The sequence below is a fragment of the Dreissena polymorpha genome, chromosome 1 (genome assembly GCF_020536995.1).
Source record: "Dreissena polymorpha isolate Duluth1 chromosome 1, UMN_Dpol_1.0, whole genome shotgun sequence".
Classification (NCBI taxonomy): domain Eukaryota; kingdom Metazoa; phylum Mollusca; class Bivalvia; order Myida; family Dreissenidae; genus Dreissena; species Dreissena polymorpha.
In genome coordinates this window covers 66,867,755-66,893,989 of record NC_068355.1, presented here as the reverse complement: position 1 = coordinate 66,893,989, position 26,235 = coordinate 66,867,755, and the positions used below count along the sequence as shown (strand labels likewise).

The 26,235-nt window shown below is 37.6% G+C and overlaps 1 protein-coding gene across 1 annotated transcript; it reads right to left on the bottom strand.

The window, feature by feature from the left end:
• LOC127866267 (A disintegrin and metalloproteinase with thrombospondin motifs 20-like) lies at nt 1-26,235 on the bottom strand. The gene is made up of 5 exons (XM_052406710.1): nt 25,818-26,235; nt 12,497-12,580; nt 1,869-2,022; nt 1,418-1,593; nt 1-1,064 (listed from the first exon to the last, which is right to left on the bottom strand). Exons 1-5 carry the CDS (start codon nt 26,011-26,013, stop codon nt 844-846), a joined length of 831 nt encoding a protein of 276 aa, XP_052262670.1. The 5' UTR covers nt 26,014-26,235; the 3' UTR covers nt 1-843.

The following is a 26,235-nucleotide window of genomic DNA, read 5'->3' as shown; positions in this document are numbered from 1 at the left end:
ATCAAAATCATGTTTTGTAAATTAAGAAAAGTTTTTCTGCTCAAAAATTAAAGAATACATTTACAATACCAAAATCCAGTCTTGCTAGTATTTCATGTGACATGAAGGATGTCTAAAATAAATTGAGATCCTGTCATGTAATTACATACGTATGCGTTTCTTCGAAACGTTATCTGAGAGTGAAGATAAATGTCCCTGTTCTTAAATATAAATGGTTTCCGCTTAATAACGCAAGAGAAAATTGAGATATTGCGTAGTTCCTTTGTAATAACTGCCTTATATCCAGATCTAGCATGGGATTAAATTAGGAACGAGTGGGATTAAAGGAATCTATTCACGTTTTGATAAATTGACAAAATTGAAAAAATAATGTTTCAGATTCGCAAATTTTCTTCGTTGTAGTTATGATTTTTATGAGAAAACAGTAATACTAAACATTTACCATGCTCTAAAATATCCATTATATGCATCTTTTGACGATTTAAAAACCTAAAAAGTATAAAGTGTTGCAACGCAAAACGATTGAATAATTTGGAGAGTTCTATTGCAGTCGTTATATTTTGTGACACTACGAGGATTGCTTATGTAAAGTATAAAATACATCACTCATTGTATGAGCACGGGTGTGAAAAGGTCCCTTTACTCCGACAGTTCTTGTTTATGAGTATTGTCCTATTGTCGATCGTTTTTCGTGAATTTGTGCACGTAATTTATGGCTTATGGTGCGGTGGCGACTGTGATGCCGTTGCAAATCTTGCTGGAAGACGCTGGCGCTAGCTGGTGAGTGTTGATGTATTGTATGTGTTTACTGCGTTCTGCTATAGCAAACGCTGCTGGTGATAATTATCCGTGGTTCAATTTTTGTAAGCGGCTGTTGCTAGGGATCGCCATAATGGCCGTGTTGACAATAGTTGTTATTCTGACAGACTTTACCTCCAAGCCAAAGAACCCCTGCCCTTTCCCGAGACAGTGCGACTTGCAGTACTCGATGGTCATGTTGACAATGGTGACTTTGTAAGACGGCAGCACGCGCTCCCATTTGTCCGCATAGCAACCCACGAAGCCTGGAAACGACAGAACTCAAACTGTTACGCATTATTCTCTTGACATCAGTCGCACTCTGGTGATTTCATATGCGGATTTATTGGTGACGCACACGACGTAAGCGATCGAATATCAAAGTGAATATGTATAGACTGATCCACCTACGGCTACCCTTACACGAAACATTGATGTTTGGAAATGACGATACTAAATGCCCATTGTGTAATGGTGTCGTCTCACGAATGCTTATATTACAATATAAACGATTTATTTAAAACACACATGTACTTTTAATTATTGAACTTTAAAAACATGTTCATCATAAGAAGAAAAAAAGTGATTATTTGTGTACATGAATGTGATATCAACTTACTGTCGTCATCAACGACCGCTTGTCCCTGCGACACGTTGCCTCGCACGAAGAAGCCAGACCAGCTCCACCGTGTCCCGGCCCTCACAGTAAACGGGGTACCAGAGAGGTCGATCTGGAAGGTTCCCATTGGCGCACATTCCGCTGAGCCCGCGTATTGGTCCCCCGCCTCGCCATACCTGTGGAATTATGTTAGAGAGTATTTCGTATATGTACCAATATAATTGTAAATGTTACAAAACACATTGTAATGAAAGTAGCTGGCGTAATAAATTAAGGTCATTAGAGAGGATATGACAGTACATTAACATTTGTGCATTAAATTAAATTGACATTATTCGATTCTTTTGTACATATGAGTACATTATATGAAATGTTTCATTTTGCATATAGTATTAGTAAATTAATTATCTTTAACCACGAACACTCATGAAATACTAGATTTTCTTTTTACCGAATAGTGTTAGGTCCCGTCGTGTTGGCGAACGTGAAGTCGCCCGTGTCTAAAGTGAGCGTATCCAGCATGACTGATATCCGCGAGAACTCCGTGCGGCCCCGCTGCGTTGCCATCCCATTCGGGTACTTGTCCGCGTAAACCGTCGGCGAACCTGCCATGAACCATTAGAAACGTGCTCGTGGGTGGAAATTGCTACCCAACCAGCAGTAATTCTGTGTTAAAAGTCATCTAATGAAATATGTATTGGTTAGCTTTTGCGGGAAAGAGCCAAATACATTACAGGTCCATTCACAGGCATTCGGCATTAATTGCCTACCCTCTCCCCACACATTGCTACGCCCTCCATCCAGAAGCTACCCCTTTCGAAAACCCTCAAAATTGTCCATTTGTTATACACAATAACAAGAAAAAAAGTTAGCGATTTTTTCCCATATATATACATGTAAAGTAAAAGAATAATTGTTCAACCAACTTTTTTTGTTTTGTTATTGTGTTTAACATGTAGACATTGGTTAGGGTTTTGGGAGTAGCTGTGGAAGGGCGGGTAGCAGCTGTGGGGAGGTTGTAGCAGTTTGGGGGGGGGGGGGGGGGGTAACAACTTATGCCGAGTGCCTGTGGTCCCATGTGCGCAACTGCGGCATTAAACAAGCGTTAACACGAACTAAGCAGGTAAGTAAGCGGCAGTAACATTTATTGACAAATACAGGCGTATGACGCACATATATTTTGATACGCATGTTCACGTGTCTACGTGCAACATTAAACAAAAGGTCAAAATTGAAAGCTAAAAAAGTCTTGGTCGTAAAATACGCACTTCATTGCAGCATAATGAGTTCCAATCAATTATAAAGCAAGAACAAAACAATTTATCTCATTTTATGTTGCTAATTATGGTAACCGCAAATTTTGGTGGACTGTCTTAAAGGGACATGTTTACAGTTTTGTAAAATGACGATTCGCAAAATAATTGTCATGCATCAAAAAAGAATGTATGCATTATGATTGCACAAGCGAACTAACGCTGTTGGGATATAAAATCATGGTTAAAATATTGGTACACTAAGGCAAAATTATCTTACGAAATCGGTAAAAAAAAACAAGCGTTTTTTACGCTTTTCCTCGATAATTTTGAAAACACGTTGAGTTTTTGATATAACGGTTATGTTTCGCTGATCACAAGAAAGACAAAAAGTCCCGAATATCGAGCTAGGGCGAATGTCGAGCCAGCTCTGACATCGACATTTGGCAAAAGTCCCGAATATCGAGCTGGGGCGAATGTCGAGCCAGCTCTGACATCGACATTCGGCAAAGTCTCGAATATCGAACTGGGACGAATGTCGAGCCAGTTCTGACATCGACATTCGGCAAAAAAAAAACGAATATCGAACTGGGGCGATTGCCGAGCCAGGTCTGACACATACATTCGGCACTAGTCCCGAATATCGAGCTGGAGCAAATTTAGAGCCAGCTCTGACATCAACATTCGGCACTAGTATAGAATATCGAGCTGGGACAAATGTCGAGCCAGCTCTGACATCGACATTTGGCACTTGTCCCGAATATCGAGCTGAGGCGAATGTCGAGCCAGCTCTGACATCGACATTCTTAACGTACTAAATATCGAGCTCTGACATTGACATTCGGCAAATGTCCCGAATATCGAGCTGGGGCGAATGTCGAGCCAGCTCTGACATCGACATTCGGCACTAGTCCCGAATATCGAGCTGGGGCGAATGTCAAGCCAGCTTAGACATCGACATTCGACAATAGTCCCGAATATCGAGCAGGGGCTTATGTCTTTCCAGCTCTGACATCGAAAATTGACACTAGTCTCGATTATCGAGCTGGGGAAAATGTCAAGCCATCTCAGACATCGACATTCGACACAAGTCCCAAATATCGAGCTGAGGCGAATGTCGAGCCAGCTCTGAAATCGACATTCGGCAAAATCCCGAATAGAGCGAATGTCGAGCCAGCTCTGACATCGACATTCGGCAGTAGTCTCGAATATCGAGCTGGGGTTAATGTCTTGCCAGCTCTGACATCGAAATTTGACACTAGTCACTAATGTCAAGCTAGGGTTAACGTCGAGCCAGCTCTGACATCGACATTGGGCAAAAGTCTCGAATATCGAGCTGGGGCGAATGCTGAGCCAGCTCTGACTTCGACATTCGGCAAAAGTCCCGAATATCGAGCTCGGGCGAATGTCGAGCCAGCTTTGAACTCGATATTCGGCACTTTTCCCGAATATCGAACTGGGACGAATGTCGAGCCTGCTCTGACATCGACATTTGGCACTAGTCCCGAAATCGAGCTGGAGCAAATGTCGAGCCAGCTCTGACATCGACATTCGGCAAAAGTCCCGAATATCGAGCTGGGGCAATGTCAAGTCAGTATAGACATTGACATTCGGCTCTAGTCCCCAATATCGAGCTGGTACGAATGTCGAGCCAGCTCTGACATCGACATTTGGCACTAGTTCCGAATATCGAGCTGGCGCGAACGTCGAGCCAGCTCAGACATCGACATTTGGCACTTGGCTTGAATATCGAGCTGGAGCGAATGTCGAGCCAGCTCTGACATCGACATTCGGCAAAAGTCCCGAATATCGTGCTGTGGCGAATATCTTTGCAGCTCTGACATCGACATTCAACGCTAGTCCCGAATATCGAATTAGGTTGAATGTCGAGCTAGCCCTGACATCGACATTCGGCAAAAGTCCCGAATATCGAGCTGAAGCGAATGTCGAGCCAGCTCTGACATCAACAAAAGTCCCGAATATCGAGCTGGAGCGAATGTCGAGCCAGCTCTAACATCGACATCCGGCAAAAGTCCCGAATATCGAGCTGGGACGAATGTCGAGCTAGTTCATACATCGACATTCGGCTCTAGTCCCCAATATCGAGCTGGTACGAATGTCGAGCTAGCTCTGACATCGGCATTCGGTAAAAGTCCTGAATATCGAGCTGGGGCGAATGTCTTGCCAGCTCTGACATCGAAATTCGACACAAGTCCCGAATATCGAGCTGGGGCGAATGTCGAGCTGCGACTCCTTAACGTTCTTTAGATATGAAAAGGAATTTGGCCAAAAATCGCAGGCAAACTGAGCCTTTTTTAATTTACACTCACAACTTTGCTCTTCTAAATTTCAGTATGACAAATGAAATTAATGAAAGACAATAATGAAGTTTGTAGTTAAATCAATTAACAAAATACGTCAACATAAACTAGTTTGTTGCATGCGCCCATGTTACAACGCACTTTCAGGTTGAACCCAAAAGTATGACATGTATACGCAATTTGGGGTCAAGTTTCAACCCTAAAGTGTGTTGCACAGATATACAAGTGAAATGTTATTCTCTCTCAAACGACCGCACTTTGGGGTTTCATAAACAAGAAGAAGTAAATTGAAGGGATATTTATAGGGCATAACTTATAACGTAGACATATGCTTTGATTTATTGTTTGTTAAATAAAGATAAAGCCTGTTAAATAGGCCGGAAATCTTTTTATAGTATTAACAAGTATCATAAAGGCAGATATTTCTACATTCAATTTGGTTAAATTCAAAAAATTAAATTTGAAAATTATATAACAATTAGCCTAAAATCCAAACAAGAACCATTTTTATAAAAATAAGAGCACTACAGGAGTTATTGTTACCTCTCTATAATAAACATGTAGAAACGATATAGATGAGGTCCATTCAATACAAGAGGCACGCTAAAAAAACACATTCGCCCATGCTCGATATTCTGGACTTTTGCCGAATGTCAATGTAAGAGCTGGCTCGACATTCGTCATAGCTCGATATTCGGGACTAGTGCCTAATGTCGATGTCAAAGCTGGCTCGATATTCGCCCAAGCTCGATATTCGGGACTTTTACCGAATGCCGATGTCAGAGCTGGCTCGACATTCGTACCAGCTCGATATTGGGGACTAGAGCCGAATGTCGATGTATGAACTAGCTCGACATTCGTCCCAGCTCGATATTCGGGACTTTTGCCGAATGTCGATGTTAGAGCTGGCTCGACATTCGCTCCAGCTCGATATTCGGGACTTTTGTTGATGTCAGAGCTGGCTCGACATTCGCTTCAGCTCGATATTCGGGACTTTTGCCGAATGTCGATGTCAGGGCTAGCTCGACATTCAACCTAGTTCGATATTCGGGACTAGCGTTGAATGTCGATGTCAGAGCTGCAAAGATATTCGAATATCGATGTTAAAGCTGGCTTATGGCAAGCAATTCTACGCATAATCCCAAGAAACTAGGTTTCTCATGAGAACCTGGGTTCTCAGAATGAGAACCTAGGTTCTCGCTTGAAGATTGCACATGGCTTCAAGAACCCAATTTTTCAAATGAGAATCTTGGTTTTCACGAGAACCTAGGTTCTCATGAGAAAGTAGGTTACTCATGAGAACCTAAGTTCTCATTTGAAAACCTAGGTTCTCATGAGAACCTCATGAGAACCTAGATTCTCAGAATGAAAACCTAGGTTCTCATGAAAAACCTAGTTTCTTGGGATTATGCGCCGAACTGCTTGCCATATCCATGGTTTTCATTTGGGAACCATAGGTTTTCATGACAACCTATGTTCTCATGAGAACCTAGGTTTTTTGAATTACGCGTCTTTAATACTAAATCCGCTGTTTTCATTTGGGAACCATAGGTTCTCATGAGAACCTAGGTTTCCAGAATTACGCGTCGGACGGCGTAAACTTACTCGTTTGGAATACGGGACACATATTATTCAGGGCGCAGGATCAATGGGGTTCACATATGATTACAAACGGGCTGTACAGAATGAAAACACGCCGTAAAGGACTTTATTTTTGCAGATATCTCAAGTTGTTGAAATATGTTTGCAAAGTCTTTAGAGCATAAGTTTTTCTGGCAGTGTGGGCCGATATCTTACGATTGAATAAGACAGTATTACACATTATCAATAGAGATTAAACTTCTATTTATACCAAAATGATTGCTTACTATATCACAGACATACTTTAAATAGAAAACTGTACCGCACAGTCGTTTGAGGCCCGAATAAGGGAACAATGGATTATGTAACGATTGATCTCAATTTGTTTCAATTTTTAGTCTCAAAATAATATATACAATTAAAGATGTATTTCATAAACAGTTTAATTTTTTATTAACGTGTTCAGACCAATGTCGACCGATTACTTTACTAATGTCATTCCTCAAGAAGTTTCCTACAAGTTTCGTTGAATATTACTTAACATTGTCTGAACATTGTTCAAAAATGTTCTTGGGGAGTAACATTCACTGTTTCGCGTCTATTTCTTAACATTCTACACATATGCCGCCAGCGTATACCAAGCAATGGGAGACAACTGGAGGTTAATTATGGCAAGCGGTTCGACGCATAATCCTAAGAATGAGGAACTAGGTTTATGAAATCCCAAGAAACCAGGTTTCTCATGAGAGCCTAGGTTCTCATTTGAAAACCTTGGTTTACGCTAGAGAACCTACGTTCTCATGAGAAACTAGGTTTTTTATGAGAATCTAGGTTCTCATTGACACATAGAACTTAGGTTCTCATGAAAAACTAGGTTTTTATGAGAACCTAGGTTCTCATTATGAGAGTTCTCGTTTGATATAAAAAAAATCACAAGAACCTAGGTTCTCGACAGCTTTTCGCGTCGTTCTCTCTGATAACCTAGGTTTTCATGAGAACCCAAGATTTCATTTGGGAACCATAGTTCTCATGAGAACCTAGGTGCTCAGAATGAGAACCTAGGTTCTCAGAATAAGAACCTAAGTTCTAATGAGAAACCTATTTTCTTGGGATTATGCGTCGAACAGCTTGCCATACTGGTTCGACATTCGCCCCAGCTCGATATTCGGGACTAGTGTCGAATTTTGATGTCAGATCTGGCTTGATATTCGCCATGGCTCGATAGTCGGGACTTTTGCTGGATGTTGATGTTAGAGCAGGCTTGACATTCGCCCCTGCTCGATATTCGTCACAAGTGCCGAATGTCGATGTCCGAGCTGGCTCGATATTCGCCCCAGCTCGATATTCTGGTTTTTTGCCGAATGTCGATATTAGAGCAGGCTCGACATTAGTATCAGCTCGATGTTCGGGACAAGTGCCAAATATCGATGTCAGAGCTGGCTCGATATTCGCCCCAGCTCGATATTCGGGACTTTTGCCGAATGTCGATGTCAGAGCTGGCTCGACGTTCGTACCAGCTCGATATTCGGGACTAGTGCCGAATGTCGATGTCAGAGCTGGCTCGACATTCGCTCCAGCTCGATATTCTTGACTAGTGCCGAATGTCGATGTCTGAGGTGGCTCGACATTTACCCAGCTCGATATTCGGGACTAGTGCCGGATGTCGATGTCAGAGCTGGCTCGACATTCGCTCCAGCTCGATATTCGGGAAGTGTCGAATGTCGATGCCAGAACTGGCAAGACATTTGATGAAGCTCGATATTCATGACATTTTTTTAATGTAGATGTCAGAGCTGGCTCGACATTTGTCCCAGCTCGATATTCCGGACTTTTGCGAATGTCGATGTCAGAGCTACCTCGACATTCGCCCCAGCTCGATATTCGGGACTAACGCCGAATATCGATGTCAGAGCTGGCTCGACATTCGCTCCTGCTCAATATTCGGGACTTTTGTCGGATGTCGATGTCAGAGCTGGCTCGACATTCGCCTCAGCTCGATATTCGGGACTTTTGCCGAATGTCGATGTCAGAGCCGGCTTGATATTCGCCCCAGCTCGATAATCGGGACTTTTGCTGGATGTTTATGTTTGAGCTGGTTCGACAATGGCCCTAGCTCGATATTCGGGACAAGTACCGAATGTCGATGTCAGAGGTGGCTCGATATTCGCCCCAGCTCGATATTCGGGACTTTTACCGAATGTCGATGTCATAGCTTGCTCGACATTCGTACCAGCTTGATATTGGGGACTAGTGCCGAATGTTGATGTCAGAGCTTGCTCGACATTCGCCCCGGCTGGATATTCGAGACCTTTGCCGAATGTCGATGTCAGAGCTCGCTCGACATTTGTCCCAGCTCGATATTCGGGACTAGTGCCGAATGTCGAGGTCAGAGCTAGCTCGACATTTGTCCAGCTCGATATTCGGAACTTATGCCGAATGTTGATGTCAGAGTTGGCTCGACATTCGCTTAAGCTCGATATTTGAGACTAGTGTCGGAAAAATGTCGATGTCAGAGCTGTCTCGACATTCGCTCTACCTGGATATTCGAGAATAGTGCCGAATGTCGATGTCAGAGCTGGCTGAAAATTCTTCCCAGCTTGATATTCGGGACTTTTCCGAATGTCGACGTGAGAGCTGGCTCGACATTCGCCCCAGCTCGATATTCGAATCTTTTGCCAAATGTCGATGTCAGAGCTGGCTCGACATTTGCCCCAGCTCGATATTCGGGCATTTTGCCGAATGTTGATGTCAGAGCTGGCTCGACTTTCGTCCCAGCTCAATATTCGTGACTTTTGCCAAATGTCGATGTCATAGCTGGCTGGCTCGACATTCGCCTCAGCTCGATATTCGGGACTAATACCAAATGTCGATGTCAGAGCTGGCACCACATTCGCCCCAGCTCGATATTCGGGACTTTTGTCATATGTCGATGTCAAAGCTAGCTCGACATTCGCCAAAGTTCGATATTTGGGCGTTTTGCCAAATGTCGATGTCAGAGCTGGCTCGACATTCGTCCCTTCTCGATATTCGGGACGTTTGCCGAATGTCGATGTCAGGGGTTGCTCGACATTCGCCCCAGCTCGATGTCCAAATGTCGGATGTCGATTGTAGATGTCAGTGCCAACTTCACGCACCTATGAAAGGCTGCGTTGGCGCGTTGGGTTACGCTTCCAGAGGACCTGGGTTCGAATCCAAGAGACGGCAATATTTTTAGTACAAAAATGTGTAAAAATTAACTATTACGTCAATCCCATTTTTTCTTTAATTGGGGAAATATATTAGAAAGTTCTGTTTTCAAGTCAATTAAATCATGTTGGAGCTTCATTTACAAGTTGATGCGCTCACTACCAGAACTTGACTTCATTTGTGTGTGTGTGTGTAAGAGTTTGAACAGTATTATATATGAAAGGAATATCCGCCAATGCATGCATGCTGCTAAATTACAATCGCATATTGCTTTGTTGCATTTGTTACAAAATAACTGCTTCTTCCTTTCGTTTTTATGCGTCTTCCATCGGTAAGATCAATAATCCGTGCATAGTTCCTAATAATGTTTACTCGATGTATGTTTATCCTTTATTATTACTAGTAAACGACAACTGCATCATTTCTGTTAAAATGTCTTTGATCGGGTCAGATCGTCGACGAGAAGGTCACGCGAGTTGTGTATCGTGTTATTTCTTAAAATTTGACCCAGCAATTGTAAATATGGCAAAATATGTATATTTCCAGAAAGGAAAATCATTTCTGCGTTTAATAACACCAGGTTCATGGCAATCGCTACACAATTGATGAAGTAATGGCTGTTCAAAGCGATGCACCCTCTTTTCAGGTCATTTTGAGTTGAATACCTTGTTATATATATGTTTAAACTTTGAAATATTTTTGTCAGATAAGTTTATTTTTCGTTATAGTTTGATTATTTTTTTATTCAAAATAATGTTTTACTAATTATTATCATAGCCACATGCTAACCACCTGTGCTAACGATAAAGCGATATTAACTTCAATATAGATGGTACTTAATGGTGCATTTTCATTTACACTCTAAAGCTAAAGCCAATCTTTTTGAAAACAATGTGTGCATAAATTTCGAATAGAAAATTATAAATCTCCAACTAAAGGCATCATTGATTATGTTATACATCGGACGGTTCGTTTTTGTGTTTGTGTTATAAGTGCGTTCAATTATTATTACAAAAAAGATACGTTGTAACAATGTGTCCTTCGATGAATATAATATGTCATAATATGTATCGCCATGCATTTTAATACTTTGCACCATTCTGCTCCTTTCAGTTATTTGAAATTTCACATATTATTTTGGAATGTTTCTTACATGGTCTATCTAACATTGTAATTCATTTAGTACCGAGTCCTCGCACTGAGCATCTGATTAGGACTGTTGATTAAAAATACATTATAAGTTGGTAATTTGTTGTTATAAAGACCAATTTACAAGACCTGAAATATGCTAGTTATCGAAATTGGTTTAATTTAATAATTATTGATAATAGGGACTGGGCAGGTTATAGAATTTTTTTCGTGAATTTTTTACGTTAGTTTCCTTAAAAGATATTTCGTTTCTTGCCATTGTTTTACAATCCGGTAAGTAGTTGTTGTCTTAAAGTATGTTTAAATCATTCTAAGAATGTTACAATACATAACATATGAGAAATTTAAATAGTGTGGTATTTATCCGTCGATCTTTGGATAAAAGTCTGGACTATATCCCCTCCCACCATCACATCTCTACACAAAGATAGGTCCAATCCAAGTCACATGATATGAAATGTCAGAAAAATACGATTTAAAAAGTTATTTTAATAAATAGGTCTCCGTAACCATATGACCTCGAGTGTTTCCAACTTTGACTCAAAGAGCAAGATTAAAAGAGAAAACATGTAGAGCACCACACGATGCCTCATGTCGATATTTTTCCTCCCGAAAGTGTTATTTAGAGGACAAATATTTTTAATTGTTGTGTTGTATGAGTGTATATTGACATTGTGAACATTAAGGCTGTCCGGTTCTACCACAGGGATATAACTTGAGAAAATGGTGTTGATGACTACGTTACATTTTTACATACCCAATAAAAACGTGTTCATAATGTAGTATCCAAGAAAATAAGCTGCTAATTCTAATAGAAAATTTGCAAAATGATAATGTTATCGAAAGTTTACGCTGAAAAAAAGCCTTAACTAATGTAGTTTTAGGATGAAAAGACTTACACACGACCAGTTTCATACAACAGGGAACGATGCTTCCAAAATTTAATGTTGTACATTAAGTGATTAATCCATTTATGCCTAGCGTCAAGAAAAAGGCCTTGGCAAACAGCGACGACCCAAAAGAGACGCCGCATGATGCGGCGTCTCATCGGGGTCTGCGCTGTTTGCTTAAAGGAATTTCTGTAAGAAATATTCTAAATATAGAAATTAATTTACTAGTCATCCCTTATTTTGGAAATAAATTGATCCAATTTTAAAGGATGGGAGAGTCCACTAGGCACAAATGGGTTAAACAGTGTAGAAGAACGCCTGCAGACAAGTTTGTGTCTATGGACAGACAGACGGGCGGACGTCCATGTTGATTCCAGTATACCTCTTTCCTTCGTAACGCTGTGTATACACATTTAACTCTTTCAGTGCTGGATACGAATTTTGAAGGCCTTTGCAAACAGTTTGGATCCAGATGTGACGCCACAGAACGTGGCGTCTCATCAGGATCCAAATTGTTTGCTATTATAATAGTATTCTTTGAAAAAAATCCAAGATAATGCTTATTTTAGAAATTCAGCAGACGACATTTTAGCAGACTACAAATTTCCCAGCATGCAAAGGGTTAACAAAAGCATATTACCGGTATTGTGATTATCTCTAAACCGTAGAGTTATTAGAAAACAAATTCATTTTTCTTACCAACATTGTCATAAAAGGTCGCGAAGTTAGATGTTCTTCCCGAGTTCAGAGTTATGAAAGCACGTGGGTTTGGCGTCTGTAAATCTGTAAAAAAAAAATGGAGAAGTATATAGAAAACTTCGCAAATGGTACACTTATTAAAGTAATAATGCAACGATTTTTTTTAAATAATCATCATGCATAAGATTTGCGATATAATTAGCAGCTAAGATTATTTGAGTAAAAAATGATCATGTCTTCATATCAAAGGTATTGAAGAAAATATGTTTTCCTATTGGCATGACAAAGCAGAAATTCTTATAGATATTACAAGAAAATATAAGAACATATATTTCCATCCGCTGCGTACTAAATCTTGCTGTACGTGTGTGCGCCGTCTGTGAATTTGAGCCGCGCTCTGTGAAAACTGGTATTAATTCATGTACGTATTGTTTCAGATTAGCATTATGAATTGTTCGTGTTAAGGATATCTCCTGTTAACGAAAATCAACTCTAGGCGGAAAGTGTTGTCCCTGATTAGCCTAAGAGGACTGCACAGGCTAATCTGGGACATATACTTAACGGCCCTGCATTAAGACCAGTTTTACGAGACAGCGGCTAATTTGTATTAAACTATTGAGAATTAGCAGTGAAGTTTTTATGAGAAATCATTCACACGTATATTGAAACTGATGTATCCTAAATCATTGGATGTTTTTTAATACGTAAATTGACAAGTATTGAAATAACTTAAAATAACAAGCGAAATGTAATTTTGTTTATTGAGAAAATTACTTCCAGAGAGCTCGTACAGAGCATGTTATTGCGGCATATTAATGCAATAATTCAGGGCTGGATTTTATAAAGGAGGGCTTCCTACTCAGAGGACTATGACATGCATTGAACGTGCACGCACGGAAGCGAATTAAGATTTTTAAGAATGTTGGCTTTTGACGGGATATATGTACAGCCACCTTTCTTGTTTATTGTTTCCTGAAACTTTAACTGTTTTAGTTATTACAATTGACTTTCACGCACCCAACGTGAACTATATGGAAGGGAATATCCGCCAGTCCATTCATGTTGCCAAATTACAATTACATATTGCTAATTGACAATTGCATACTGCTAAATTACAATTGCATTTTGTTTTATTTTATTTGTTACAAAATAATTGCGTCTTCCTTACGTCTTTATGCTTGTTTCTATCAGTTAGTGAAATATTGCTTGCATACTTCTTTTTAATGTTATACTCGATATTAATGATGTATTCTCTCGAGTAAATGACAAATAAATTATTTCTGTTAAATTGTTCATGTGGCTATCTTCTTGTGCTGAAATATTATCATTTCAGTGCTTAGTATTGCTAGAAAATGGCATCTTTTTTAAATTCTACTAAGCGAAATGAATAAGCACAAGGCAGCAGCTCACATGAAGTAAGCCGAATGCCGAATGCATTAAGACGAATGCATTAGTAATACTGAATTCATACACGACGGTGAACCAGAGTTGTCGGTCGTTTACGGTAGTTTTCGTAAAAGGTTAATATTTAGAACGGTGTTGTATTATATATCTACCAGATGAATAACTCTACCGCACAGGTGGTTAGCGTGTGGCTATGATATTAATTAGTGAAAACTTCATTTTGAATGATAAATAATCATATTATAACGAAAAAATTAAATTTTATGGAAAAAAAATTCACTATCAAATATATATATAACAAGGTATGCAACTCAAAATCACCCCAAAACGGGGTGCATCGCTATGAACAGCCATAATTGTGCAGTGATTTTCACGATCTCGGTCTTATTCAACGCAGAAACGAATTTCCTTTCTGGAAATGTATATGTCTTGCAATATTTTTACAAATGCTTGGTCAACTTTTAAGAAATAACACGATACACAACTCGCATGACCCAGCTGTACGTATGTACTCATAAAAGCTCAGAGCATTCAAGAAGAACTATTCCCTACTGTAAATGCAGGTTCCTGGTTACAACTAATGACCACCTGTTGAAGGAGCTAGACGTTATCAGAGAGAGACACCAGGTTACCAGGGAGAGACACCAGCACGACGGTGAATCAGATTAACTGGAGCTACGAGCAGCTTAAGAAAAACCTTCAGGGACCAGTCTAAATGTTCTGATAATGATAATAGAGTGTGTTATGTGTTTTATTGCTAAGAATTTTGGCTACTCTGTATCCAATATATAAAGTGGTATTTTATTAAGATTAAAAAAATAAGGCCAATCTTAATGAGAAATATTCTGCAGGAACATATTGAACTGTTTATTCATGCAGCAATTTGTTGTTTGCCATTTGAGCATTTGGCATGCTTAATCTCAACATAATATTAGAGAAATTGATTTATTTCACATTATTTTACTTATCTTGCAATGATTTTACAAGCATCTTTTTCACACATCTTGTAGATTGGTAAGCAGATATGTTCTTGCTAGATTTCACTGGTGTAGTTTTTTAGTAAAAATGTCTTGCCTTTCTATTTTGTTGTGCTGACATTTATACATTAGTTATAATTTGTTTGCAGTGAAAGGCCTGGTACAAGTATTCCATCAAATTGAGCCGCGTTCTTGGAAAATTGGCTTTATGCATGTGTGTGAAGTGTCGTCCCAGATTAGCTTATGTGGTCCACACATGCTTACCTGGGACAAAACTTTCGGCCTAGACTGGATTTTTATTTTTCAAAATACTTTCTTTGAACGAAAAATCTCATAAAACCAGAAAGTGTCTTCCCTGATTAGCCTGTGCGGACCGTACAAGTTAATCTGCGACAACACTTTAGGAACATTTTCCCCATTTTCCCAGAGCAAGGGTCAATTGTATTTATTTCCTTTCAATATTCACATGCCCTTTATTTTAGGATCATACAGATTCTATATGCCTATTTATTGTAAGAAGAATTTTCAGTTATAACCAAAAAGTGTCATAAGACCTTTGTTAAGACAGGTTCCTGAATTCTAGCATTTAATGAGGTTATGTGCTTTTCCACACTTATTCTATGTCTTTTATAAGTAAAAGGTGAACACTAGCAACAATATAATTTGCTTCCAAATTTTTTTCTATATATATTACTTATTGTACATGAAAGAAGTTAACATGTGTAAAAAAAAAGTTTGGCAAACAAAATGACGGGTATTAATTTCTTTGTGATTTTAAGCATTTATTTTACACAAATTATAAAACCATGATGAAGTATATGTAATTAACAAAAATAAATCAGTTTATTAATTGTTCATCCAGGCATATACATATAACCAGACAGTAGTGCAATCTCACATGTATATGTAGGTTTTTAATTTATATTGCACCAGTGTATAGATTGTTTTAAAAATAAATGTATGATCATGTTAAAGTTGCATGTCTAGTCATAAGCAGTATGTGTGGGATACACTAGCAACAAGACCAGAGTGATCATTTTGTTTTCAGATGATGTTTATTTATTGTGTGTTTCATCCTAATATTTATTTAACCAGTATGCCATGTAATACATATATTTCCTAATAAAATCGTAAAAAAGGTTATTCAGTATTTAGATTATGTTGACACGCTTTTTCATCATGGATGGCTTCATCCACAGTCATTACAAGACACACAGCAACAACATAATTGAGCCAAGGTCTGGGAAAATGGGTCTTAATGCATGTGTGTCAAGTGTTAATCAGGGCAAATCAGCGATGACATTTTACCTAAATGGAATTGTCCAATAAAAAAAAGTATCTGGCGGAAAGTGTTGTCCCTGATAAGCCTGTGCTGACGGTACAGGCTAATCTGAGAAAACATTTTGAGCACATGCATTGAGTCCAATTTTCTCAGAGCCAGACTCAGATGTTAAAGCAATGCACTATTAAAAAATATATATCCAATAAAGAGCAGCAATAGTGGTTTGCAATTTATTGAAAATCTCATAAGTGTTCAAATTAAAAAGATTTATTCATTATTTACAACAAGATGCAATCATCTTTCCAAAACAACAACACAAGTGGCATTTCTTGTAAACTTAAAAAGGCTTTACACACTGTATGATAAATTAAACTGGTATTTATTATAAACAATACAATACTTAAGAAGCACATACAGTTCTCACTATTCTATTCATAGCAATTCATACATATTGATTTCAACAACAACTACCATAAACAACATTCCCATTTGCATCTTTTAAAAGGAACAAGTATTTTATATGCTATTTCAAAACACAACCTATCATTGGAACAAAATGTTGACTTTTGAAGAGGCACTGTCGTATAAAGCTCTTTCTTAAATTGCAAGTTTTTTTAGTAATCAAGATAGAAAATTATAGTACCTCTTCGACTCCTTCAAAATATATTGGTACATACAAAATAAACACAAACTCATACTGATGTAACAACCGGTGACATGCAGTCTGGTTTCTGGTTATCTGCTGAAACACTCTTTATACAGTGTGAAAATTACATAAAAATATTATTTTATCTAAGACATTGCTGGCTGAACAAAAGCTTTTTATAACAAACAAGAGCTGTGTTCGTGAAACACAATGCCCCCTACTGCGCCGCGTTGAAGCCATATATTTGACCTTGAAGGATGACCTTGACCTTTCACCACTCAAAATGTGCAGCTCCATGAGATACGCATGCATGCCAAATATGGAGTTGCTATCTTCAATATTGCAAAATTTAACCTTGACCTTGAAGGATGACCTTGACCTTTCACCACTCAAAATGTGCAGCTTCGTGAGATACGCATGCATGCCAAATATCGAGTTGCTATCTTCAATATTGAAAATTTGACCTCGACCTTGAAGGATGACCGTGACTTTTTATCACTCAAAATGTGCAGCTCCATGAGATACACATGCATGCCAAATATCAAGTTGCTATCTTCAATATTGCACAATTTTAACCTTTGACCTTGACCTTGAAGGATGACCTTGACTTTGACCTTTCACCACACAAAATGTGCAGCTCCATGAGATACGCATGCATGCCACATATCAGTTGCTATCTTCAATATTGCAAAATTTGACCTTTGACCATGAAGGATGACATTGACCTTTCACCACTCAAAATGTGCAGCTCCATGAGATACACATGCATGCCAACTATCAAGTTGCTATCTTCAATATTGCAAAATTTGACCTTTGACCTTGAAGGATGACCTTCACCTTCACCTTTCACCACTCAAAATGTGCAGCGCCAAATATCAAGTTGCTATCTTCAATATTGAAAAAGTTATGGCCAATGTTAAAGTGTTCGGACGGACAGACAGACGCAATATATTTGAAATTTGACCTTGAACGATGACCTTGACCTTCACCTTTCACCACTCAAAATGTTCAGCTCCATGAGAAACACATGCATGCCAAATATCAAGTTGCTATCTTCAATATTGAAAAAGTTATGGCCAATGTTAAAAGTTTTCGGACGGACGGACAGCACCATATATTTAACATTTGACCTTGAAGGATGACCTTCACTTTCACTTTTCACCACTCAAAATGTGCAGCTCCATGAGATGCACATTCATGCCAAATATCAAGTTGATATGTTCATTATTGAAAAAGTTATGGCCATTAAAGTTTTCGGACGGACAGACAGACAAGGTTGTTGTTGTTTTGTTTTACAAAATCATTACCTCAAGTGTAAACAATCGTGTATAATCTATAAAAAAAAATCATTTTAAAATTGAATCATTCACAATAGTTTTCTAATAAACGTTCATTCATGTATTTACATGATTTTTAGTATATACATTTAGTAAATAATAATAGTACATAATGATGTTATTTATCATGTCTTTTGCTTGTTCTAATCGAGCAATAATTTAAAAGCAGACAAGTCTTTTCCACCAAACCCGTGATTAGTCATGATGCGGTAAATCTGATGAGAAAGAGACCCATATTGTGTCGGTCACTTCACTGCCATCACTGCGTTTTGAGCAAGACCCAGGTCCTACAATGTTGAGCATTAATGTTTATGAGCCTTGTCGTGCGAATGGATATTAGAATCTAACTTCAACAGATGACACCTGAAAAACTGCAGACCAGCCTGTGCATTTGCCTACCTGTCTGCCATAAAGTCACGTAAGGTTTCGTGGTCTCATTAGGGACATTATGACTCCTTATCAGAGTGTACGGATGGCAGAGGCATATCTGCAGCACCGCGCTAATATGTCCTAAGACCCATTTTTGCATGAGCTTCTGAAGTAAATTTCTCCTTGAGACATTTTTTGTGATAATAAGCTGGTATATATTGTATATAACTTGTTTGAAATATGGTAGAATATACTATTAAAAGGAAAATAAACCAAAAAACTACAAGAAAATTTCAAATCAGATGCACTAATAGTAGAGGAATCGTTCGTAAAATGATTAAGGGCTAGTCTATAGATGCATTTTAACATTATTGTTTTCACAAGAATAGCTGGATGCGGATGTTCTGATATTGCAGTGGTATATTGAATGCTTACTTAGGTGATCCTCACTCAATGCCGCATTGTCATGACAAAACCTCATAAACTCTAAAAACAAACACACATACAAGATATGCACTCACCTTGGTCATAAAGGGTGTCCTGAATCCACCATTGGAGTGATTGCTGGATGGAGCCCCCTTAACAACACCAGGGCCTTGGTTTAACATTTTAGAAGATCAGCATCGCCCTGAACGCATGCTTAGAACCTTGGCAAGCAACATTGGACCTGCAATAACACAGCAGATATATGGATTGTTGATGGCATTCACACTTACGCAAGAACATGACTATATTTATATAATTTACTCATCTCTTCAATGTCTTTCATTCATGTTAAAGGGACAAAGAAACAATACTTGACTGATTAATTCACTTTATGCACTTGTTCAAATCTAAACTTGTGGCATAGTAATTAGTACCTCATTTTTATGCCCCAGGATCGAATGATCGGGGGTATATTGTTTTTGGCCTATCTGTCTGTCTGTCAGGTCTGTCAATACTAAATAAACTGTACGCTGAAGTTTCTTTAGCTAGTGACTACAGAGACAAGTTCAGCTTTTAAGTTCCTGTTATAGCGTAAATAAATCACAAAAAGTATAACTTACCTGGGCATCATTTTTCTCAAAGCGTTGCATCATTTTTCTCAAAGCGTTTACAGCAGCAGTGGGTGTCGATAGTGGGAATCCAAGCAAAACAATAGGCATTATGTCGACGGGCAAGGTTTTTACTCTATCATCGCTTTTTACGAAGGATTCCAGAAATTTTCGATGTATTACGGTTGATACCGAAGATTTTGATTTTGATGTTAAGAGTGATCTCCCGGCAATAGTAATTTACGCTGCAATTTGCGCTGGAATTAGGTTTTTTCGGCGTAAGCTGCATAAGCCAGCTTTTCACCTTAGCCTAACCTTTGTAAGTGTCCAATAAAATTCCAATAAAATTTCCCTCGGCTAGGTACGAATGAATACACTTCATTTATTCCATTGGCTGATTTGAGTATACCACCAGAACATTGGAAACATATCCGCGTCTACAATGATAAATATTATTGTTGATAAATTTAACAATAATTATTCGTCCATATTGCTGATAAATTTAACAATAATTATTCGTCCATATTGCCTAATGTACTAAAGTGATATTATGAGCATGTAACAGTTTATAGGTGTCTATCGCAACCGTTGATTATTTTTGATGTTTCTACTTCATATACACTTATATTAATTAATGCAGCATCATCATACTAAAACAATATACCAGAAAGAGAAAAATAATGCATTTGAATATCAACCGTACTTTCGTTTGACAACTGATCATGCGTTTACGAGTTGAACCTAAATTTAGTTTTAGTGCAGATTTGTTCATACGACACAAAGACACGAAATTGTTTTACGGATCATTTTAGCTTACAGGACTGGGTGGGTCACGTAAGAATATCGAATATAAAATATATTTTTATAAACAACTGGTAGCAAGGTGAGTTGCAGATAATTAATCAGTAACCACATTTTAACTAACTATTTTGACCTGTTAACTCTTTTCAGCTCAATTCAACAGTGCAAAATGCCCATAATATCACTTTAAAGGGATCTTTTCACGCTTTGGTAAATTGACAAAATTGAAAAAAGTTGTTTCAGATTCGCAAATTTTCGTTTTGGTTATGATATTTGTGAGGAAACAGTAATACTGAACATTTACCATGGTCTAATATAGCCATTATATGCATCTTTTGACGATTTTAAAACCTAGAAATTATAAAGCGTTGCAACGCGAAACGATTGAATAATTTGGAGAGTTCTGTTTTTGTCGTTAAATTTTGTGAAACTACGAAGATTGCTTATATAAGGTATAAAATACGTCTAGAATGTGTACTCGGCGGAATAGCTCAGTAGGTTAAAGCGTTTTTACTTCAGGACTCTGGCAGGACTCCAGGGGTCACTGGTTCGAAACTTGGTCCGAGCAATGTTCTTTTCCTTTTTTTAATTTTATTCTTGATTTTTTACTGGAGCTTTTACGATCCAATGTTTACATTTATCGATATAAAGCATTTAATGAATAAGTTAAAAAATGCCAAAATCTGTGAAAAGGCCCCTTTAAGCATTAGCACGATGATAATTGATACTGTTAATAATCGAATCAAATAGCAATGCCCGACAAACCACTAAAACAGGTTTGTTCGAAGAACGCGCCTATAAATACGGATACTTCTCGTGTGGCCGGTTGACTCATATGTTTAAATTTCACTTCCATTCTTCTTTTGGTTTTCTGTTTTGTATCTATAGGTTTATGACCAGCAATATGTTATAATGTAAAATAAGCCGCGAAAACTCCCCGTTACATCCCGTACTGCGTGTGATGCAGCTTAGAACTGCACAGAAAAAGACATTCGCTATACTTGATCTCATTCATTAAACTATTTACGCCGTATATCTTTTTTAAAGATATTTCTTGTTAATACTGGTTCCTCTTTCGGATTGTGAACTATTTATAATGGCGGTGTATGCAAAACCGAAGACTAATTCTTAATCAAAGACGCACTAGCAATTGACATAAGAAGTAATATAGATCCACAAAGATATTAACAGCTTGTTAAATTTAGTAGCAACATAGACAAATGCACAAAGTTAAACAAAGAACGCCGTTAGAATAAGCATTAATACAAATTCTTAAAGATCAACTGCAGTTGTCAATAACACACAAGAAGTAAAGATATATATGAAGTAATTATAAACTTATCAACATGCGAAATTAAGATGAAACATGCGAAATTAAGATAAAATGTTTGCATAGCAAATGTAACTAGGCAAAATGCAAAGACCATGTATCAGAAAGCACATGACAGTAGTTAAAATGAGAATGTCATTTAACATCATGCATGGACTGGCGGATATTCCCTTCCATAGAACTCGAACTATATCCATTGTGACACTCTAGCATCATTTAGTGAACTATCGTTACATCACACTATCGTTACATCAAACTTCACAACGATATTAGATAAACAAAGTTTTACAAGTTCATCAGCACGAGGTTATGGTGCATTCTTTATTGACATATAAAGGGACAGTGGAAGCAAATCATTGAACGCATTATCGTGACGCGTATCAACAAAGACATTGTAAAACGTTAAAAAGCTAGAGACCCATGGGGCGTAACGGCGAATGTTATAGAAAATAACAGTTACTCTCCTATTATGGTTAATTGTGCAAGTCCCTAATGAATGGCATCGACTTATTAATATCAAATCAGTTCATGCAGATATGCAAACTTTGTAACCTCAGAACAGGAAGCCTGATAATCCACAAGTTGTGTTATTGTACTGCTATTGAAGCCGAACGTGAGAAATTGTGGACACTTATTCTTGTATTAATGCTTCATCCAGACTTTGTCTTTGAGCAATGTGTGAACATATTAAAGTTGGGCTCTGAAACATCTCAGAAGCAGTTTTTGCACCTTGGTATTGCCGTCTCAATTTGCAAATTGCTTCATTATTACAGCGATGATGCTGCCAACGATTAGAAATATATCCAGATGTATTGTGTTGTTCTTTTTTTAAATGTTATATCTTATGCGTATTTGATTGTCCATAACGTATACTGTGTCTTTATGTACATGTTAACGTATATATTCTTATGCGTGAGTGCGCGCGTGTGTGCGTGCGTGTGTGAACTTAAATCATTATCATTGACTTTATTCATGTCATTGACCTCACAATTATTTATATATATACTCTAGTTATGTTCCTTATCTTTGTAAATAATATAATGTCTCTATTGAGTTGTTTCATTTTAATCTCTTGCATGTGTATACACTCGCTTGTATTTAATTGTTTATAATCTGTATTATATGTTATGCTCTTCATGAATGGAGGAAAATAAAAGTTTATCCCTTCATCAGACGTGCATCGTCGAAATAAACCACTGTGGAATAAATTTTCCTCTATTTCGGCAGTGCTGAAATATAGCTGTCACGCGCGGCGGAGAATGGTCATATTACTCGGAATCAACTATAAAGTAATCATTTTTAGTAAAATCGAATCAAATTCGACAAAACAAACAATTTGATACCAAGATGTAATATATTTTTAACACATAATGCAACTCAAAAAGCAAAAAAACATTATTTACAAATATTACGTGCGCGTACTCGCGACGTCATTATTAACACGTCATACGACACAATGCATGTTCTTTCACGCTAAAGCTGCAGTTGTTTAGTGTGTTTTTTTCATTATTTCTTAAAAATCGGGGACGTAGAGATATGATAAACAGAAAAACAGGTTAGTTACTGATCTTTTTGTAATGTATTAGGCTCGGCACGATTGAAATAATGAAACAAAGTTTGCTTAAAATAACTTTGGGATTTTCCGTGAAGTTCGATTTTCCTATTCTATTTTTAAAGAAATAATTTACGACTAAGAAAATTGATAGGATAAATCGAATACTAGGTCGGTGCCGAATAAAGCAAAGTTTATTTTGCTCGGCACGAAAATCTGAACCACTCGCCAAGGCTCGTGGTTCAGATTTTCTAAGCCTCGCAAAATAAACTTTGCTTTATTCGGCACCGACCTAGTATTCTCTATTTATCTATCTAACGAGGTTATGGTGCATTCTATATTGACATATAAACCTAATTTCACACCCGCTTGTTCATATGCAATATTCATATTGTATTTCGAGACGCGATATCGGAATAACGATAGCGATATCAATCCACACATAACAAATTAAATTTTAGCTCAAATGGGATATCCGCTAAATATGAACTTAAAAAAGATGCCACACCGGGCTCTGTTTAGTAACTTTAGCATTGTTTGGTTTACAGGGACCTTTTCACAGATGTTTGGCATGTAAAAATGATTGCCATTAGATGCTTTAATTGATAAGTGTAAACATTGGAACTAACTAGCCCCAGTAAAATCCAGAATAAAATTAAAGAAAGAAAAAGTATTTCGTCAACTGGGCAAAAACCCCTGAGAGTAAAAGTCTATCACTAAAAGGGACCTTTTCACAGATTTTGGCATGTATTGACGTTTGTCCTAAAATGGTTTATATTGATAAATGTAAACATTGGATCTTAAAAGCTCGAGTAAAAACAACAGGGAGAAAATTAAAGAAAGAAAAAAGTAACCCGCAAATGGGCTCGAACTACTGACCCCTGGAGTAAAAGTTTCTAACTTATACCACTCGGTCGTCTGTGCTCATACAATCAGCGTTGTATTTTATACTTTATATCAGCAATCCTCGTAGTAGTACAAAATATAACGACAACAGAGCTCTTCAACTCATTATCGTTTCGCGTTGCAACGCTTGATAATTTTCAGTTTTTTAAATAATTAAAAGATGCATATAATGGATATATTAGAGCATGGTCAATGTTCAGTTTACTGTTTCCTCACAAATATCATAATTACAACGAATCTGAAACATTTTTATTTTTATTATGTCAAATTTACCAAAACGTTTACCTTTAAACCACACGGTCATCCGTAAATGGAAACCACGTAGTGTCACAAAATGTAACGATAACAACAGAACTCTCCAAATTATTCAATCGTTTCGCGTTTGTAACGCTTTATATTTTTCAGGTTTTATATCGTCAAAAGATGCATATAATGGATATTGTAGAGCATGGCAAATGTTCAGTATTACTGTTTTCTCGCAAATAGCATAGCTACAACGAACATTTGCGAATCTGAAACAATTTTTTTTCAATGTTGTCAATTTACCAAAACGTAAAAAGGTCATTTTAAGACATGCCTACATAAAGCCACCATCGATGGCGTAACTCAACAGATGTAGACGATTCTCCTTCACTATTTTGTTGGAATGTTCAGGTGCTGTAATGTGTCCAAACAACCGTAACATGTCCGAGATAAAGACGTATGTATGTCGCATTTTGCCAATCAGTGAAACTCTAAGTTAGTTTTAACTATATATTTATTTTTTCCACATTACAACTACAACGAAAATTTGCGAATCTGAAACATTTTTTTTTATTTTGTCAATTTACCAAAACGTTGACCTTTAAAGCACACGGCCATCCGTGCTAACAATGTGAGTCGTGTATTTTATACTTTATATATGGAATCGATGGTGTAACTCAACAGATGTAGACGATTCTGCTGCACTATTTAATTTGAATGTTCAGGTGCTGTAATGTGTCCACACAACGTTAACATGTCCGAGATAAAGACGTATGTATGTCGCATTTTGCCAATCCGTCGCTTGCTATAGTGCTCTAACTACCAATTTCATTTTTTGGAGAAAAACGCATTTAAAGGTTTCACCTTTATTTTCTCACGTATTTATGCACGTATGTTGACAAAAATATACCGAAGTGTTTATCAGCAAACGGAGAATATGAATATAATTAAATATTTACTTCAGTAAATTATATGTAAATGCTATTTGCAATTTTATGTATGGAGATAGAGCATTCTGCTAACAAAACTATAAAAATTGTTAATTACTCTGCGCTAAGTCCCGGAGATGGTGCAGTACAGCATTCACCCGTTTGTAAAAATGTGGGAGATGTAGCAAAATAGAATCGAAAACTTCTTCTGTATTCTATACAAAATGTGGGAGACAGAGCAAAATGGAATCGAACAACTTCTTCTGTGACGACTAAATCTTGAATCCGATTACGTCATATTAAAGATCTCGTTCTCATGAACACAGCGATATAAAAAACTCATTTTTGAAAAAAATGGAGATAGAGCACTATAGCAATAAAGCGACGAATCAGTGAAACTCTTAGTTAGTTTTAACTATATATTTTTTTTGTTTGCCACACTACGTAACAAATATAAACAACTCCAAGCAATACTTGTTATAACGATCCATTACACATACTTTGTACTTACTATAACAGTACACCGGAATGCCCACGGTCTTTTTCCATGGTAAAAACACAACATACTCCCCGTCGACTGCGCTTGAACCAATGTCGTCTTTCACATTCTGGCAGCTATGATATTCCTTGAATGCAATGATAAGTCTTACATGTAGGCACGTGATCCACACACACGTGCAAACCAACCATGTTGTTAGACGACGCATATCGTTCTATGATAATTTCACCAAATGTTTGAAACTTCAGATCATTTGTTTGTTGACTTGATGCAACACCTGTAGACACTGGTCGTTCGAATCTCAATAAAAACAAATAAAAAAACTGCACGCTTTTCAAAATACAACGTAAACGCTTATCCCAGTGCGTCAAGTTAATTTAACACCGCAAAGAGCATCAACAAGTAATAAAGAACAAAAACTTACTAGAGA

What these genes read in the sequence shown, in the direction of transcription:
- LOC127866267 (XM_052406710.1), bottom strand. Translation starts at nt 26,013, where the DNA reads ATGCGTCGTCTAACAACATGGTTGGTTTGCACGTGTGTGTGGATCACG. An exon ending in GACCTTTTATGACAATGTTG is followed by an intron (nt 2,023 to 12,496) that starts GTAAGAAAAATG and finishes GGTTCATGGCAG; the next exon opens with GTTCGCCGACGGTTTACGCG. An exon ending in AGCGGTCGTTGATGACGACA is followed by an intron (nt 1,065 to 1,417) that starts GTAAGTTGATAT and finishes TGTCGTTTCCAG; the next exon opens with GCTTCGTGGGTTGCTATGCG.